The 16522-nt window shown below is 44.9% G+C and overlaps 1 protein-coding gene across 15 annotated transcripts in view; it reads left to right on the top strand.

The window, feature by feature from the left end:
* The window catches only part of PPP6R3 (protein phosphatase 6 regulatory subunit 3), a 123491-nt gene that overhangs the window by 69507 nt on the left and 37462 nt on the right, over window positions 1–16522 (top strand). For all 15 annotated transcript variants that reach the window (XM_043924569.1, XM_043924553.1, XM_043924652.1 and 12 more), the window contains 5 exons: window positions 8032–8161; window positions 10464–10616; window positions 12493–12642; window positions 13639–13703; window positions 16101–16216. In XM_043924569.1, coding sequence (XP_043780504.1) covers window positions 8032–8161; window positions 10464–10616; window positions 12493–12642; window positions 13639–13703; window positions 16101–16216 — 614 coding nt within the window. The remainder of the gene's footprint in view (window positions 1–8031; window positions 8162–10463; window positions 10617–12492; window positions 12643–13638; window positions 13704–16100; window positions 16217–16522) is intronic.

The raw sequence follows: 16522 nt of genomic DNA, 5'->3' as shown, positions 1-16522 counted from the left end.
TCCTTTTAGAGTTTTTACAAACTAAGAATTAAGTTAGAGGTCTATTCCTACAGTATCATGCCCTTGAATTTCACTTGCTGAATATTTCTATACTATATAAATAGTTTTTTTTTTTTTTTAAACATTTATTTTTATTCATTTGGCTGCATAGAGTCTTAGTTGTGGCATGTGGGATCTAGTTCCCTGACCAGGGATCGAACCCAGCCCCCCTGTATCAGGAGCGCAGAGTCTTAGCCACTGGACCACCAGGGAATTCCCATAAATAGTTTTATATGAATGGAATACATAGATGCAGTTGAAAAATATGCTTTAGCAAGCAGTATTGGCAACATTTGGATTCTTGTCGTTTGAGGTTGTGTAGTCATTACCAAAATGCTCCTATAGTAAGTCAAACCCGTGCAGCATGTCTCACATATGAGAGCAGCTTATTTCTTGTTTATGTGAACTGAAAACAGCTGCTCCTGGTCGGCGTGCAGCTCTCTAGGTGGCGGTTCAGGGCTCGTCTGTCCGCTCTGCGCTAACTTGAGGCTTCACACGAGGCACTGCAGTTCATTAGGCTGTTTTAAAATGGATGGACTGGAAAAAAAAAAAAAAAAAATGGATGGACTGGTGGCTTGAGGCCTTAAGGAAAACTCTGTGGTGTGTTTAAGAATCAGAAAGATAGTCTATTTTTCCTATTTGTGTGCCTCTGGACAAGTCATTTAATATTTGTCATTTTCTTTACAGTTTTATACCTAAAGCTGATTTACTTTTTAATTGTCAGAGTTTTCCAGATTGTTTTCTGGAGAATGAGAATTTGAAGAGGTGTGCATATATTCGTGTTCCAGGAGCATGTGTTTAGAATCAGAATTTGTATTTTCCTGTTCACCATTGGATCCATCCTGTAAAGCAGAGGCATGAAGTGAAGGAGCAACAAGATCGGCTGTCAGCATAAGAGAATTTAGCCATCCAGGACTTCTGGATTTGTTTTTAATGATGTCATTTGGTTTCTAGCAAAACAGTAAACACAGCCTTATCAGTCCTTGGTTCCCAAAGTCTTCATCTCTATTCCTGTCTTTTTCATCTCTGGTTACTGATCATGGAATGTCAATGTGGCAGCAGTGCTTCAAGTATATTGTAATTTTGGGATTGTATCTGCAGTTCTGACTTATCCTGTGTCTTCCCTGTTAAATCCTGTTTTAAATAATGTAACCAGTAACTTACGATATTGATCAGGTGGTACAGGAATGTTACCTTGCTACTGCTGGTGTAAGGCAGTTGCATCATCTCTTAAAATGCTTTAAAAGCACATGAGCTGGTGCTGTGAGATTTATGTTGACGACTTCGACTTGAGAACAGAAATAATACAACAATAAAAGAAATGACAGAAGAAATTTCTAATCAGAAGGAACTTACCCCAGACCACAAAGGTTGATCAGACACTAAGCAGGATTAACTTTAAAGAGGGGCGGACAGAGGGGTTGGTGGGTGGCTAAGATCTTAGCCTTATCCTTAGGAGATTTCTGAGTCCCTAGGATACAGGGTAAATCTTAAAACCATTTGGACAAGAAAATATGGGTTAACTGCAAAGCAGATCAGATTGCCAGACATCTCATTTATAAAGTTGCATAAACACTGAAAGACAGGCAGGATTGTGACCCTGAAATACTTGGATTGCTGTGTGAGGGCATGAGGCATTTTCTGTCATATGAGACCTCAGTGTTCCATCTGTTCAGTATTTCAGCTCCAAAGGTGATCGTTCTGACGTGTTTTCTAATAAACGTAGAGTGATAGTAGGTCGCTTAATGCCGTACGTGCCCCAGGTGCGGGGAGAGCAGGTGTGCTTGAGAACTGTGGACGCAGGGCTTTGCGCTCACTTGCTGGCCCTGCTCAGGACATGCTGGCTGTCGGCTGTTGAGCCCCTGGGGAGAGGGCGGCACACCCTGTAGCCCTAAAGGCGCAGGTGGGGTTTCCAGGTGGCACTAGTGGTGAAGAGCCCGCTTGCCACTGCAGAAGACATGAGAAATGTGGGTTTGATCCCTGGGTGGGGAAGATCCCCTGGAGGAGGGCATGCACACCCACTCCAGTATTCTTGCCGGGAGAATCCCATGGACAGAGGAGCTTGGCGGGCTACAGTCTATGGGCTCACAAAGCGTCAGACATGACTGAAGCGACTTAGCATGCATGGGGGCCATTGGCAGTGGGGGGAAGGGACCAGGAAAGAACCTCTATCCCACAGAACAAGCAGGGACACAGTCAGGACCCAGGCTGTTAGAGAGCCCCTGTCCCTGAAGTAAGGGCAGGATCACCGAGATGGCCCATCCCTGAGGCCCAGGGGCATTTCCGGTGCCTGAGGCTGAGCCAGAACAACAGAGCCGTTGCTCCCATGCCTCCCCCACCCCAGGCCACCATGCGTGGAGTGGGTATAGCCCGGTGCTGACAGAGGGGAGGCTGCGGCGTGGCGCAGGGAGACCGTCAGCATGGGAGTGAGCCTGAAGGAGGAACTTCAGCTGAGGGCAGAGCAGACACTGAGAGAGACCTGGCGGTCCAGCCGTAACTATAAATACAGAGTAACTTGAGACCAGTTTGACGTCTTGGTGCACTGAGAAAAAACAGTCACAGCCACAGCCCGAACCGAGCTCCGCTGCTGACTGTAAATTGATCCCCAAACTTTACACTAAAGACTTAGGGGGAAAGAGGTGTGTCTGCTGCAGACAAGTGCTAGTTATATCAGTTTCTGTTGTCTTACACAGCATGTCCACGTTTCAATCAAAAAGTTGCGAGATGAAGAAGCCAGATAAAAAGAAGCCGACAAGCTCTTAAGAGAAAAAGCAGTCAATAGAAATAGAATCAAAAGTGTTGGGACTATCTGGTAGGGAATTAAAAAAAAAAAACTGTGATTGATATGTTAAAGATTTGTGGGAAGAGTGAGCAGCAATATGTGAACAGATGGAGAATTTTAGCAGAGCTATGGAAGATCATCTGGAAATGCTAGAAATGGAAAAATATCTTTGGGCTCATTTGTGAACTTCGACATAGTTGAGGAAACAATCAGTGTAGGACATTAGAAATTACCTACAGTGAAATATGAAAAGTTAGACCCAGGAGACAGTTGCTTTGTGAGGTCCAGAAGCCACGATGTCCTGCCAGAAACAAGTGCACCATGTGCCGGGGTCTTGGTTTCTAACCCCGCCCTCCAGTCAAGGAGTCAGGGCTCTGGAGAAATGGCTGGTTCTTCCACTGGGGTAAGACATACATGAGATGAGTGTGGAGCATTGTGCAGTGTAGAGACTAAGGATGTGCTCAACAACAAGGAAGACCCACAGGGACTTCCCTGGAGGTGCAACGGTTAAGACTCTGTGCTTCCAATACAGGGGACGCAGGTTTGATCCCTGGTCAGGGAACCAGGAACCCATGTGCAGGATGACCAAAAAAAAGAGGAAAAAAACCCACAATAAGGGTGTGTGAACAGGACACAGGAGGCAACTGAAAGAGCTCCCGTTGGCCAAAGCTGGGACTGCCAGTACTTGCACAGTAAAATAAAGCATTGTATTGTATTATAACACAAAGTAGCTATATAAAATAACTTTACCATGAATCCATACTGATACAAATAAATGATTGAACAAATAAACGGGTAAGAAGAGACAACTCTTCCATGTGGCAGAATTCCAAGTAGTTCATAATTCCATCTCTAGGAGGAAGAGCAAAACTCTCCACTCTTTACTTGTAGCTGGCACCTCATGACTTCCTTCTAGAAAGTACAGTGTGGAAGGACAGCTACAACCAACACTTCCTCAGCCGGACACTCAAAGTCAACAGCCAGTGTTAAGTTGTATTGATGCTGTGTCATGAAAATGGCATTTTACTTGTGTGGTCTTCCTCTCAACAACCCACGATCATGAGAGAAGTACAAGGCAAGGTCCCGGCTGAGGGACCCTCTGCAGAGTGCCTGGCCAGGGAAGTTCGAGGAACTTTCAGAGCCAAGAGCAGGCAAAGGACAGAGCACATTGACAGTAAACATAGTGAGGGTCCTGCATGGACTCCAGACAGAGACACAGCTTGAGGTAAAAACACGGAAATCTGAATGAAGTGTGGATTTTACGTGTATTGGTGAATTAATTTTGATAAATGTAAGATAATGATGGGGGAAATTGAGTATAGGTCATATGGGGGCTCTAGTACTTTTGCAATTTCTCTTTAAGTCTAAACTATTCTCAGAAACAGACATAACTTTTATACAGAAATCAGTAAGAAGCACAGTGCTAGCAATTCACTGGACCTGACTGGCAGGACCGCAGAACAGCGGGAGCCCTCTTTCCTTGCTGGTGGAAACGCAGAATGCTGCAGCCACTTTGAAAGGCAGTCCAGCACTTTCTTACAGAACCAAACACGCTACAGTCCCAGCAGTTATGTTCCTTGGTATTTACCCAAAGGAGATGAAAACGTATGTTCACACAAAAACCTACACGTGGTTGTTTAGCAGCTTTATCCACCCTTGCCACAACATTGGAAGCAGCTAAGATGTCTTCAGTAAGTGAGTGGATAAACAAACTGTAGTTTATCCATACAGTGGAATATTATCCAGCCCTAAAAAGGTGCCCTCCAGCCGTGAAAAGACATGGAGGAACCTTGAATGCAAGTGAAAAAGAAGGGAAAGAAAAGGCTACATAACCTTCTGGGAAATGTCTCATTTTACTGTGGAGACGGTAAAAAAGGTCACTGATGACCAGAGGGTGGTGGTGGGGGCGAAGTGAATAGGTGGAGCCCAGGACCTTTAGGGCCGTGAAAACCCTCTGTGTGATATCTTCGTGCCCCAAATGTGTCATTGTTTGTCCAGACCCATAAAATGTACACCGTCTAGTGGGCTCTATGGAGTGCTCTGGGCTCGGGGTGATGGTGATGTGTCCGTGTAGGTTCACGGGCTGTAATAAATGCTCTGGTAGAGGATGTTGGTAGTGGGGGAGGCTGTGCATTTGTGAGGGCAGGGGGCATATGGCCAGTCTGTACCTTCCCCTCCATTCTGCTGTGAACTTAAAACCACTGTATAAAAATAGTTTTTATAAAAATCAGTGTAATTTGTATCAACAAACTAAAGAAGTAAAACCGTGTGACCATTTCATTAAAATCTTTTGTGATAAAACACCTGCAAATAAGAAATACAAAGGAACTTGGAAACTGAGAAACAGAAAGAAGACCCTTGAGCGCCGTCATTCTTGATGGTAGAGGCTGAAATCGCGGCCCCTAAAATCAGGGGCCACGGTGAGAACATCCCCCTCACCAGTTCTTTTCAGCCTCATGCTGTCAGTCGTGAGGCAGGAAGAAAACCTAGGCATCCAGATGGGGACTAGGAGGTAGATACCATCAGCCCACTAAGCGTAGCTAAACCAGATGAGCATAAACGAACAGCCAGTGCTGGTGACCGTGAAGCCTCACACGGTCCACCTGGGATGGAGAGTCATGTGGCCACCTTCTGAAAGCACCTGGCAGTTCTCAAATGACAGATCTTTGTTATCCAGTGCTCTTAGATATTTACCCATGAGAAGTGAAAATTGTATCATACAGACTTACAAGTGAAGGTTTGCGCGCTTTACTGGTAATCACCCAGAACTGCGCAGGCAGAGTGTCTTTACCGGGTGAGTGGTGAGGAAGCCGTGGTGTGTCGGGACACTCGGTCGCCGTTCAGCAGAGAAAGGACGCTGACTGCCGCCGATGCCCCCAGCAGCCGCCACTGCCTGTGCCTTTCCAGGTCTAAGTTTCGCAATTAACGTGCCTCTGCGTGGAGTGTCAGTGTGAGCTTTGTTTTCGATTTGGTGGATTTTTACATACATTTGAAAGAACTAAAATGTGAGAGACACCGTGGGTATTGACTGTTGTACCTGAGTCAAGGCAGGTAGATAAGTTTATGCTCACTGTTTATTAGTTGAACAGCTCAGTCGGTAAAGAATCTGCCAGCAATGCAGGAGACTGGGGTTCAATCCCTGGGTTGGGAAGATCCCCTGGAGAAGGGAATGGCAACCTACTCTAGTATACTTGCCTGGAAAATCCCATGGACAGAGGAGGCTGCCAGGCTACAGACCATGGAGTTGCAAGAGTCAGATACAACTTCGCCTCTGCACCACCACCAATATTTATCATATGAACAAATGAAACTTAATGTGAATGAGTAAAGATTTTGAGTATAAGTTTTTGTGTGGTATTTTCACTTGAGTGAAAAAAAGCAGATCGTAAATGTGGCTTAGAAAGCGACTCGCCCCTTGGGGAAGAAATCCAGTGTCTATGCCTGTTTTGCATAAAAATAAATTCCAGATAAATTAAATGAAAAATACTAGAGGAAAAGTATGCAGAAGCTCCTAGGATTATGACATTGTAAAGAAGTTTTAAAGTATGGCTTCCTGGACAGAAACTGTAGTGAAGAATGCTATATTTGGCCACATAAAGTATTAAAATCCCTACACAGTAAAAGGCACTGTAATCAAAGCAGAAGTCCTTCCCCTGCCCACACGCCCTTTCTGTAATTGCATTTCTGAATGCTGTTATGTGAGGCTCTTGGAAGTCACTTGCACGTGTGAAAAGTTTTCAGATAGCTGTCGTAATGGTCCCTCTCTAGGTGTTGGCTGTGCCAGGCTCTGCTCCTGGCCCTGTGTGTCAGCGTGGTCCGCGGCAGTCCTGGGTGGGCTGTTCTTTCCGTGTCAGGACAAACAGCTGGTGAGCAGAGGGCCAGGACTCAGCGCAGCCTTCTTGCTCCAGCAGCTGTGTTGTTAGGAGCGAGCTTGCACTGACACGCCACTCCCAGGTTTATCTCTTAATCTGAATTGTGCACCCACATTTCTACACCCCTCCCTCCTGTCCCCCGACTTTGAGAATCCCCGTGCTTCCTTACACTGATTCTATGAAAGCAGTTTCGTAATTGTTTTCCTGAGAGAAGTGGTTTATAATGACTATAAGTGAAAGGAAGTGAAGTCACTCAGTCGTGTCCGACTCTTTGCAACCCCATGGACTGTAGTCTACCAGGCTCCTCCATCCATGGGATTTTTCAGGTGAGAATACTGGAGTGGGTTGCCATTTCCTTCTCCAGGGGATCTTCCTGACCCAGGGATTGAACCCGGGTCTCCTGAGTTATAGGCAGACGCTTTACTGTCTGAGCCACCAGGAAAGCTCCAAGCTACTTCTAGTGACTGTAGATGGAGCTTTATACAGAACATTAATATAAGCCTTTTAAAGAAGAAGCAATGTTGATGGATTAGGTAAGAGAATCCATAGAACAAATACAGGCCTATTTATTTTGGCTGCTCTGGGTCTTCATCGCTGTGTGTGACACGGGAGACAGGCTCTAGGGTGCCTGGGTTTCGTAGTTGTGGCACATGAGCTTAGTTGCACCACAGCATGTGGGATCTCTGGACCAGCGATCAAACCTGTGTCCCCTGCATTGGCAGGCCAGTTCTTAACCACTGAAGCACCAGGGAAATCCCAGGCCTGTTATTATTAGCAGTCATCCAGTGGTAGGCAAGGATGGTATGTGCTGTAATTCAGGGATCTCTCATTGCTTTCCACATTTTCTGGTTAGAGACGTGGTAGTACAGTAGGTTCAGGAGAAAATGGGAAGAAATGGTATATAATTTCTCCCCTGACAGCATATGTTGTTGGATTTCTGGTCATGTCAGCTGATCCCTATCAAGGTTTTATTATACCCTCTTTCTGTCCTTTCAGAAATTTTGATATAATACATATATTCCACAGCTGTTTTGAATATCCCTATATTCTGATACGGGTTTCCCTGGTGGCTCAGTTGGCAAAGAACCAGCCTGCCAATGTGAGGGACACTGATTCGATCCCTGGATCAGGAAGATCCCCTGGAGGAGGAAATGATAACCCACTCCAGTACTCTTGCTTGGAAAATCCCACAGATGGAGGAACCTGTTGGACTATAGTCCCTGAGGTCGCAAGAGTCAGACACGACCTAGTGACTCAACCGCCACCATTCGCTGTTACAGAGCACCTTGAATGGTTTGTTCTGAAATAATAAATAAAATTAACTTGCTTTGTTTCAAGATTTGAAGGCCATATAGAGATCTGCCCACCAGGCATGAGTCATTCAGCTTGTTCAGTCAACAAGAGTGTTCTAGAAGCCATTCGAGGAAGACTTGGATCTTTTCACGAACTCCTGCTTGAGCCCCCCAAGGTAAGGCAGCTCTCTGAAGCAGCATTGAACAGCTCCGTAGTTTGATTTCAGCTGTTAGAAGGTACATGAACCTTCTGAGTTAAAGAACCAGCTGTGACCCAACCCCCACTGTGCAAAAGTATGTTAAAAGTGCCATTGTTTAAAAAAAAAAAAAAAAAAGTGCCATTGTTTTCATTGCTTTTGAACTAGTTTTTAAATTGACTTTTATCTGTATATAGTGTCTAAATTGATGAATGAAATAGAATTAAGTAAGATACTCACCTGCTTAGAAAACTCAGCTTTTTGTTCTTTTTTTTCTTCTTCTATAAATTTTGTGTATTTACATGCAAGTAAAATAGTTTTCTTCTCATAGCATGTTACTTGCACATCTTTGAGGTACATGTTAATCTTCAAGAAACTAATCTTGGAAGTTGAGTTGTCTTACTCAGAGTTGGAGTAATGTAACTGCCTGATGGACAGATTGTCATTTAAGAAGTGGTGGGTTGATTGTGACTTGGAGTGTTAGTTTTTCTGTCAGGGGCATCCGTGTGCTAATCCAGAAATGACTGTGTACTCAGACGGCCACTGAGAACTCAGACAGTGAAGACCTACAAAAGCAGGGTGTCCATGGTCCATAGTGGTGTTCTTCGTGACAGCTACGGATTACTGCAGGCTGAGGTTAGGGGATGAGGCTCTTCCTTATGGTGTCTCTGGGGTGGAAGACAGTTCTTGAGAGTTCTGCCGCCCACACCGGTTCTTACACATTGGTTTTTCCTTCTGTGTGCGTCATTGCATCTGGCATCCCAGGCTGTACACAGTGCATCTCTGTAGCCTCTGCTGAGTGAGTTCCTGGGGATAGAGTGTAGTAGTGTCTCCCTTCTGCTTTAGGTGTTTCCAGTTTGTGGAGGGGGCGCAGAGAATAATTTATGTCCACTGTGCTTGGAGTCTGGTTCAGCCTCTAGATTGTCTCCTCACATGAGCAGCGAGCAGGCAGTGGTCTGGGGTACAGGCCGGAGTGCTCAGGGCCCACCGTGGAAAGTGTGCCTGCTGATGCTGGCCAGCGGAGTCCTTCGTGCCAGGCATGGGGAGAAGGGCAGGAGAGGCAGAGAAGAAGCAGGGTTTGTTCAGGAGAAAAGAAGTGAAAGCGGAGGAGGGGAGGACCTGAGAGAAGAGGGGGTGTGGCCGGTACCCCCGACCCGAGTCTCAGGTGTCCCGTCTCCTTTCTCGGTGGACAGGAGAGGCAGCATCCCGTGTGGATTGTCACTCTGGCGCTCTTCTTGGGCCTGATTCCAAAGGGAGACAGTGTTTTGTGTGGACCTCTCTTTCCCTGCTGGGGGCAGTGAGCTCAGGCTTTACTGCACAGTGCAGAGTGTGAGTAGATCCGTGTTCATTAGCGCCGTGTGCAGGGAGTGAAGGGGGGCTCCCCTTTCCCCTGAGCCTGGAGGAGAGCAGGCAGCGGGGCCGGGAAGCCCTTTTGGACGGGGACATGGAGAAGGATACCCTTTTCACTTTGTTGCGAGTCTCCTGCCAAACTTCTAACTTCTAAAGTTCTGAAATGTTCTGGGTCTATCTTCTGTGATTTCAAAGAATACAAACTCCCTTTTATGAAGGAAAGCAGGTTTGAGGTTGATCCTGTTTCTAGGTTGTGACCCAGAGGCAGCTACTGAGTTTGCATTTCTATCCCAGATTTGGCAAAGATTGAGGACTGTGTCCAAAACCACTTGTCACTTTTCTTAGTTTCTCAGGTTTCTGGTCAGGTTTGGAATATTGCACTTTTTCTTCATGAACTTGCCAAATTTTCTGCTTTCTAGAATGTTGAAGGCAGGGGGATACTTGATTTCTTACAAAATACGTAGTCTAGGGAAATTACCTATTTTTTTCTCTTATATTTATTTCATCATATCTTAAAGATATCAGGAGGAGTTTCGGATTTTCCTGCAGGTGTAGAATTTAGGCCAACTTGTTCGCAGGCTTAGTTTAGTGTTGTATCTTAGTACATACTCCTGCACCATTTGTTTATTGAGCTGGTTTTTAAGTTGTTTATCTATTTGTGGTTGTGCTGGGTCTTCGTTGCTGCCTGCCGCTCTAGTTGTGGCGAGTAGGGGCTGCCGTCTGGTTGCAGCGCGAGGACTTCTCCCTGAGATGGCTCTTCTTGTTGCGGAGCATGGACTCCAGGGCGCGTGGGCTTAGTTGCCCCATGACATGTGTGATCTTCTTGGACCAGGGATCAAATCTGTGTCCCCTGTGTTGGCAGGCGGATTCTTCAGCACTGGACCGCTGGGGAACTGAACTGAATCTAATCAGAAAGCTTTTTCTTTCTCAGAAAAGTGTGATGAAGACTACGTGGGGCGTGCTGGACCCCCCCGTGGGGAACACCCGGCTGAGTGTGGTTAGGTTGGTATCCAGCCTCCTCCAGACGAATACCAGCAGCATCAACGGGGACCTCATGGAGCTGAATAGCATTGGGGTCATACTGGTAAGATGTTCCCGAAAGACGTCTTCATTTGCCCTTGAGCTTTTATAAATAAGATCACTGATTGTAGAATCTCATAAACTCACAGTATGTGTCAATGACTTTTCTTGGTCTGAGTGCAAACAGTCTTCCCCTTGAGGTTATCATCAGTTTTGCATGCTTTTAATTTCTCAGTGGTGATTTATTGTTGCTGTGCATAAAGGTCTGTCTGTGTTAGAGAGAATTTCCAGGACAGTCAAGACACAGACATTCCCCTCCAGAAGCCCTGTCTCCCGTGGAGGATAGAGTGAGTGCAGTCAGTTTCTTTGGGGGATTGTGTGCGCCATAGATGGTTGCTGCCTGCAGCACTGTTCTCCCTTCATAATGCTTCTCTTCAGGGGACAGGCTTTTGTCTACTTTGCACTGAGAGAGATCTGCAGAGGGTATTAAGACTGTCTTTGAGTCTGTCTTTTCATTTAGTCTGCTTCTGTGGAAGCAGAAAGGAATGGAAGGGAAAAGGAAGAGCCCAGGAATTATCTGGACTTCCCGAATCCCCGAGGTCCCTGGCTCCGAGGCCCGTGCTTAGACGCCACGGGCCTGGCCCGGGGCCCATGCCTCCTCTGACCTGTCTCCCGCAGCACGGATGCTTCCCGGGGTGGTCACACTGTGCCCCGGGGGGATCTGGCGTGTGTTTCAGAGGAGGGCCTGGTGTTTGCTCTTCACGTGGGAGGCATCAAGTGGGCACTTCATATACATTCTCGTATGATCATGGGTATAAGCTGTTTTTTTCAGATCATGCTCAGAGAAGGGGTACATTCCACGGCTAGTAAGTGGTAGAGCAAAGATTGGAATTCACGTCCACGTTCACACCCATGCGTGCTCTGTCAGCCATACCATTGTGCTTTGTAGCATCACTGAGATACTTTGGTTGTATTTCAGCCTGATGTGTTAAGTGACACATCAGTAAAGGGCACAGAGAGCAGGGCCGTTTCGGAGAAAGAGGAGACGTTACAGGATTACACTTTCCTCTGTCCCCCTGGGGACAGAGTCTCTGCCTCACCCTCTGGCAGGAATGTAACTTCCCACGCCTGTCTTTGGGAGTCTCCTTGAAGTCATCAATTACTAGTAATAAGTGTACTGCTATTGTTAATTCATTCTGTTGTTAATATTAGAGCCACTTTTGAGTGCTAAATTTGATAAAACTTTTAAATGGATCATTAATCATTACTTCTTCATTTGAGATTGGATAACCAGACTCAGAGATATCCTGAAAACATTCTGCAGTTGTGCATTTTGTGCTTTTAGGAGCTGTCTTCTTTTCTGCTACCTTTACCTTTTCCAGGCAATCTGGAAAACCCTTGCCTCTCCAGGAGCCCCACACGTCACCGCCTGCCGTGCGCCTTGTTTTGCTCCGTCTGCTGACAGCTCTATGAGTTTGAGTGGTTATTTTCTAAGGTGTGAGCTCCTTGACGTTGGAGACCGTGATTTTGCAGCTAGCACTGGGCACTGCTCAGGAGTCATCAGTGAACAGTCTGTTGAATCAAAATGAAATTCTCATAAATTTCTTTGAAAATCATTGGAAATTTACTAAACTTAATATCTGTATTAGTCACTGTGAAAACAGACAGATTTTCTCTGAGAAATTTATTATTGTCTTTATGCATTTATTGTTGGTCTCTGTTAGGTTCCTTGCAAATTCTGACATGTTGAATGAGCAAATATAATGTTATTTAGTCTATGAAGGCGTTTTAAACTGCCTTTAAAAATAATGTATTCCTTTTCATTTGTTTTATTGTACCAGGAGCACATCATTTATTAATTGATTATTTGGTGAATGTGTTGAAGTAGTGACTGAAAGATTGAGGTGACAGTAAAAGAAAGCATTACTTTTTTTTTGTAGGACATGTTCTTCAAATACACATGGAACAACTTTTTACATACACAAGTGGAAATTTGTATTGCACTGATTCTTGCGAGTCCTTTTGAAAACACAGAAAATAGCACAATTACTGATCAAGATTCCACTGGTGACAACTTGTTATTAAAACATGTAAGTTTACTTGGTGTCTTTTTTTCTGCCACTCCTGGTTATAGTAGTGTTCTACTTAAGTTATGAAGTGAATTGAAGTTTAAGGGTAAGAGGTGAGATTTCAGAATCTAAGGATTTAACTGTCTTAATTTGATTGTACTTTTAACCAGTGAGTCTATAAATCATATCCTAGGCAGTTCACCATTAGATGAACTTTTAAAAAAAGTTTCAGTAAACTCAATAGATTTGAAGATTTAGAAACGTTTCGGAAATTAAAAAGCAATACAAATTTAAATAACATTTGAACAGGTATTTGGTTTGCCTGAGTTTTGGTTTCTGGTGCTGAATCTGTGACTGGAAGTGGGGGGAGGTGAGTCTCTGCAGAGTCAGCACACCTCTTTCGGGGACCTGTTGTCTTTTGTTACATATGAGGTGGTGATTTTACTGAGTCTGTCTTCAGGAGTCTTCTTGCTCTGCAGTTCTGTGACTGTGGACATTCTCTCGCTCATACTGTGTTACCCCCAAACCTTGAAGATGGGCCAGGCTAGCCTGGAGTGACCAAGTAGATGGGGAAGACAAATGACATTTGAATGAGACTGGCTTTGCACATTCTGATAATGCAGCCCACAGCTCTGGTCACTGGCCTGCAGGATTTGGCCAGCCACCCCTGTTTTTAATAAGAATGCAGTAATGTTAGTTCATGTAGAAGTAAGTGTTGCTCACATTTGAAAAGTACAAGTATTGCTGTGGTATTGTGAACTAAAGTTTTGCTGGGGCATGATTCCATTTCAGAATAAAACCTGGCTTTGCTTTAGGTCAGCTGCTCACTGGTAGCAGTTACTTTATCACATTGCATCTGATTTAGCCAATAATTCACAGCTGTATTTAGCTTGCTGGGTTGTATGTATAAAGTGGTAGGTATCACTTTTCTGTTTAACTAGAGTTCTGTTTCACTTTAAAATTTTGACACTTTGACATTTATGTCAATTTTAACCTGAAACATTCCTTTTTATTCAGCTCTTTCAAAAATGTCAGTTAATAGAACGAATACTCGATGCCTGGGAAATGAATGAGAAGAAACAGTAAGTATATTGTTTTCTGACAGGACTTCAGTTTGGTTATTACTTATTTACATTTGGCTGTGCTGGGTCTTGGCTGCTGCTCAGGCTTTTTTGCACTCGTTGTGGCATGTTGGGTCCGCCCCCCAGCTCCAGCACATGGGCTTCTCACTGCCGTGGCTTTTCTTGTCCAGAGCACAGGCTCTAGGCACTCAGGTTTCAGTAGTTGTGGCTCCTGGACTCCAGATCACAGGCTTAGCAGTTGCCACTCCGCGACATGTGGGGTCTCCCTGGACCAGGGAGCAAATCTGTGTCTCCTGCGTTGGCAGGCAGACGCCTCACCACTGAGCCTCCATAGAAGCCCTGATTTTTAATTTGAAGAAAATGTGCACCCTTTCTCTAGACAGGGAACAATGAATGGTTACATGGTATAGGCCACCTTACAGTTAGTTACAAATGGCTCTCTTGGGACTTCCAGAGCATTTAATTGTTAACAGGTATTTTTCTAATAATTTACTTTTAGATCTCCCTGTCTTTCTACCTGTCTTGAGGGGAAGCCAGGGGTTGGGAGTACACCCCTCCTCTGTTGCTGCCTTTGGAACTTCTTGTTTCTTTGTGAATGGTGGTTTTTCTGAGAATGATGGGAAGGAGAAGGAAGAGAATGACAAAGGCAAGTCCTCCGTGATGATAATTAGCTCCTAGAGTCACTTTGTGCCTGGAGCTAGAGGAGGGTAAAATTGCCTAGTATTTCCATTTTTAGAAAACTTCCGTTAGCTGATCGGCTCGATTAGTTGAGGTATTTGTTGCTGCCTGTGAGTGGCTTTGTTACACAGAGTTTCCTGTAGCAGTGTTGTTTGGGGTGAGCATTCCTCTCTAATGCCCAGGGAGCTTTTATGCCTTCCCATAGATTCTGCAGCAGGGGAGTGTGTTTGGGAAACACTCTCAGGGCATTCTTGTATTTGCTCTTAAGTCAGATTTATGGAAGCATACATTTTGGGGTATACATTTCTTTTAAAAATCACTTACAAAAAACCGATAGGGCTTTGCTTTAATTCTTTCTGGAGAAAGATGGCTTGTAGTTGAGTGTGGCTGGGGCTCAGACCCTCTCCTCTGAGTAGAGCCCTTCTGTGGCCAGACTGACGTCTCTGGTCCATCTTCACCTTCCTTGACTCCCTTCCTCTCTCTGCCTCGTCTCACCAATGCTCTGCTCCCCGTGAGCTCCAGCCTCTGAAATCCTGGCTAAGATTATTTCTTCTTTCTTGGGGGGTCCTGAAAGAGCTTTCTAAGGTTTCCTTGAACAGGAAACGTAAAGAACATTGGGAGCCTTGGGCCAGAAAGCTTGGAGATGGGTGTTTGTTTTCACTTGTGGAGGTTTGAGGGAATGCAGCAGAGTTTGTAAGAATTTGGCCCGAATGAACATTCAGGTTCTTATTGTGAATCTTATTGTGAAACTGAAAGAAGTCGCAAAGAGCTGGACATGACTGAGCGACTGAACAACAAGAGAGGCTCTTAGCAGCTCAGCTGAAGTCCACCCTGTGCCTTCCGACCTGTAGGTATCCCTGGAACCTCTAAGCTTAGTAGCAGATACTTTTATTTTTGAGGCAGGCCTGTAAACATTATGTGATTTTTTCTTTTTTAAAGTGGTTCCTGAAAGAGTCTCCTTTTAAGTAAAGATCGCTTCAGTTTGTTCCCTCCTGTCTGCATTCAAAAGTCTTCTGTTTCATAGATTTAAAATATTGACACTTTTTAAATATTCAGATAGAAAGGTCACAGTGATGTGAGAAGTCTTAAGTGTAAAGATGGGTCAGTTGTGAAGATTAGACTCTGGTGAGGGAAGGGGTGAGGAGTAACATGCATGTCTGTGTTCCCAGCAGTGTATGGGCCAAATGCAAGTTGACTACCTCTCCTCTTGGCCAAGTCCTCGATTGAATCAGCTAACATTTTAACTCAAGAAATGCCATTAGTAGATAACTTTCTCTGGTAGTTGATTTATATGATTGAAATTTAATATAATGTCTTAGCAAAATGAACCAGTAGAATTCTCACCTCAGTTCTTTACAGTCTGTTTAGTTTTATAGAAAGAAAGGAAAGTCACAGTCACAGAATCATCAGGCGCCAGTGAATGTTTGGGTTTTTGTTTTTAAAGATAATATGTGACTGAAGATGGTTGGTTTGAATACTTGAACAAAATTTGTCCTGTCTAGTGAGGCTACAGTATAATTTTTTGAGTAGACTGTTTCTGCCACACATTTCACTACCCCCTCGAGTCTGATAAGACTCCTCAACCTCCTCTCCTGTCTGTTCTTGTCCTTGGTGGCTCGGATTTTAGAGTGATTACTTAACTCCACAGTAGTTCCCAGCTGCTTCATCCATCACCCACCCTGTCAGGAGTCTGAACATTTGTCCTTTGCCCCCTGGCAGGGCCGAGGGAGGTCGACGGCACGGCTACATGGGCCACCTGACGAGGATAGCCAACTGCATCGTGCACAGCACGGAGAAGGGCCCCAACAGCGCCTTAGTGCAGCAGCTCATCAAAGGTAATGGGCTCGGGGTTGCAGCGTCGTTTCTGTCGGATGGGAGGAAGAATTTAAGGGCAGAGTGGAAGGATTCCTAGCTTTTTAAAAAGCTGTCTGAGGAGTTTCCTTCTATGTCCACAATATCTGGAGATTTGAATGAGACTCTTGAAAATGCATTTGAACAATATACCTCTTTGCTGTATCTCTGTTCTTAGTTCTGCAGTCCTTTTACTAAGTATCGGCAGGCGTGGCCAGTAACTGGAGTCACCCCCTTTCATTCTCTAAGGGCATGGCTCACAGGTCGCTCCTTTAGCTTGAAGTACTCGT

This window comes from Cervus elaphus, chromosome 2 (assembly GCF_910594005.1).
Source record: "Cervus elaphus chromosome 2, mCerEla1.1, whole genome shotgun sequence".
Classification (NCBI taxonomy): domain Eukaryota; kingdom Metazoa; phylum Chordata; class Mammalia; order Artiodactyla; family Cervidae; genus Cervus; species Cervus elaphus.
This window is presented reverse-complemented; position numbering and strand designations above follow the sequence as displayed.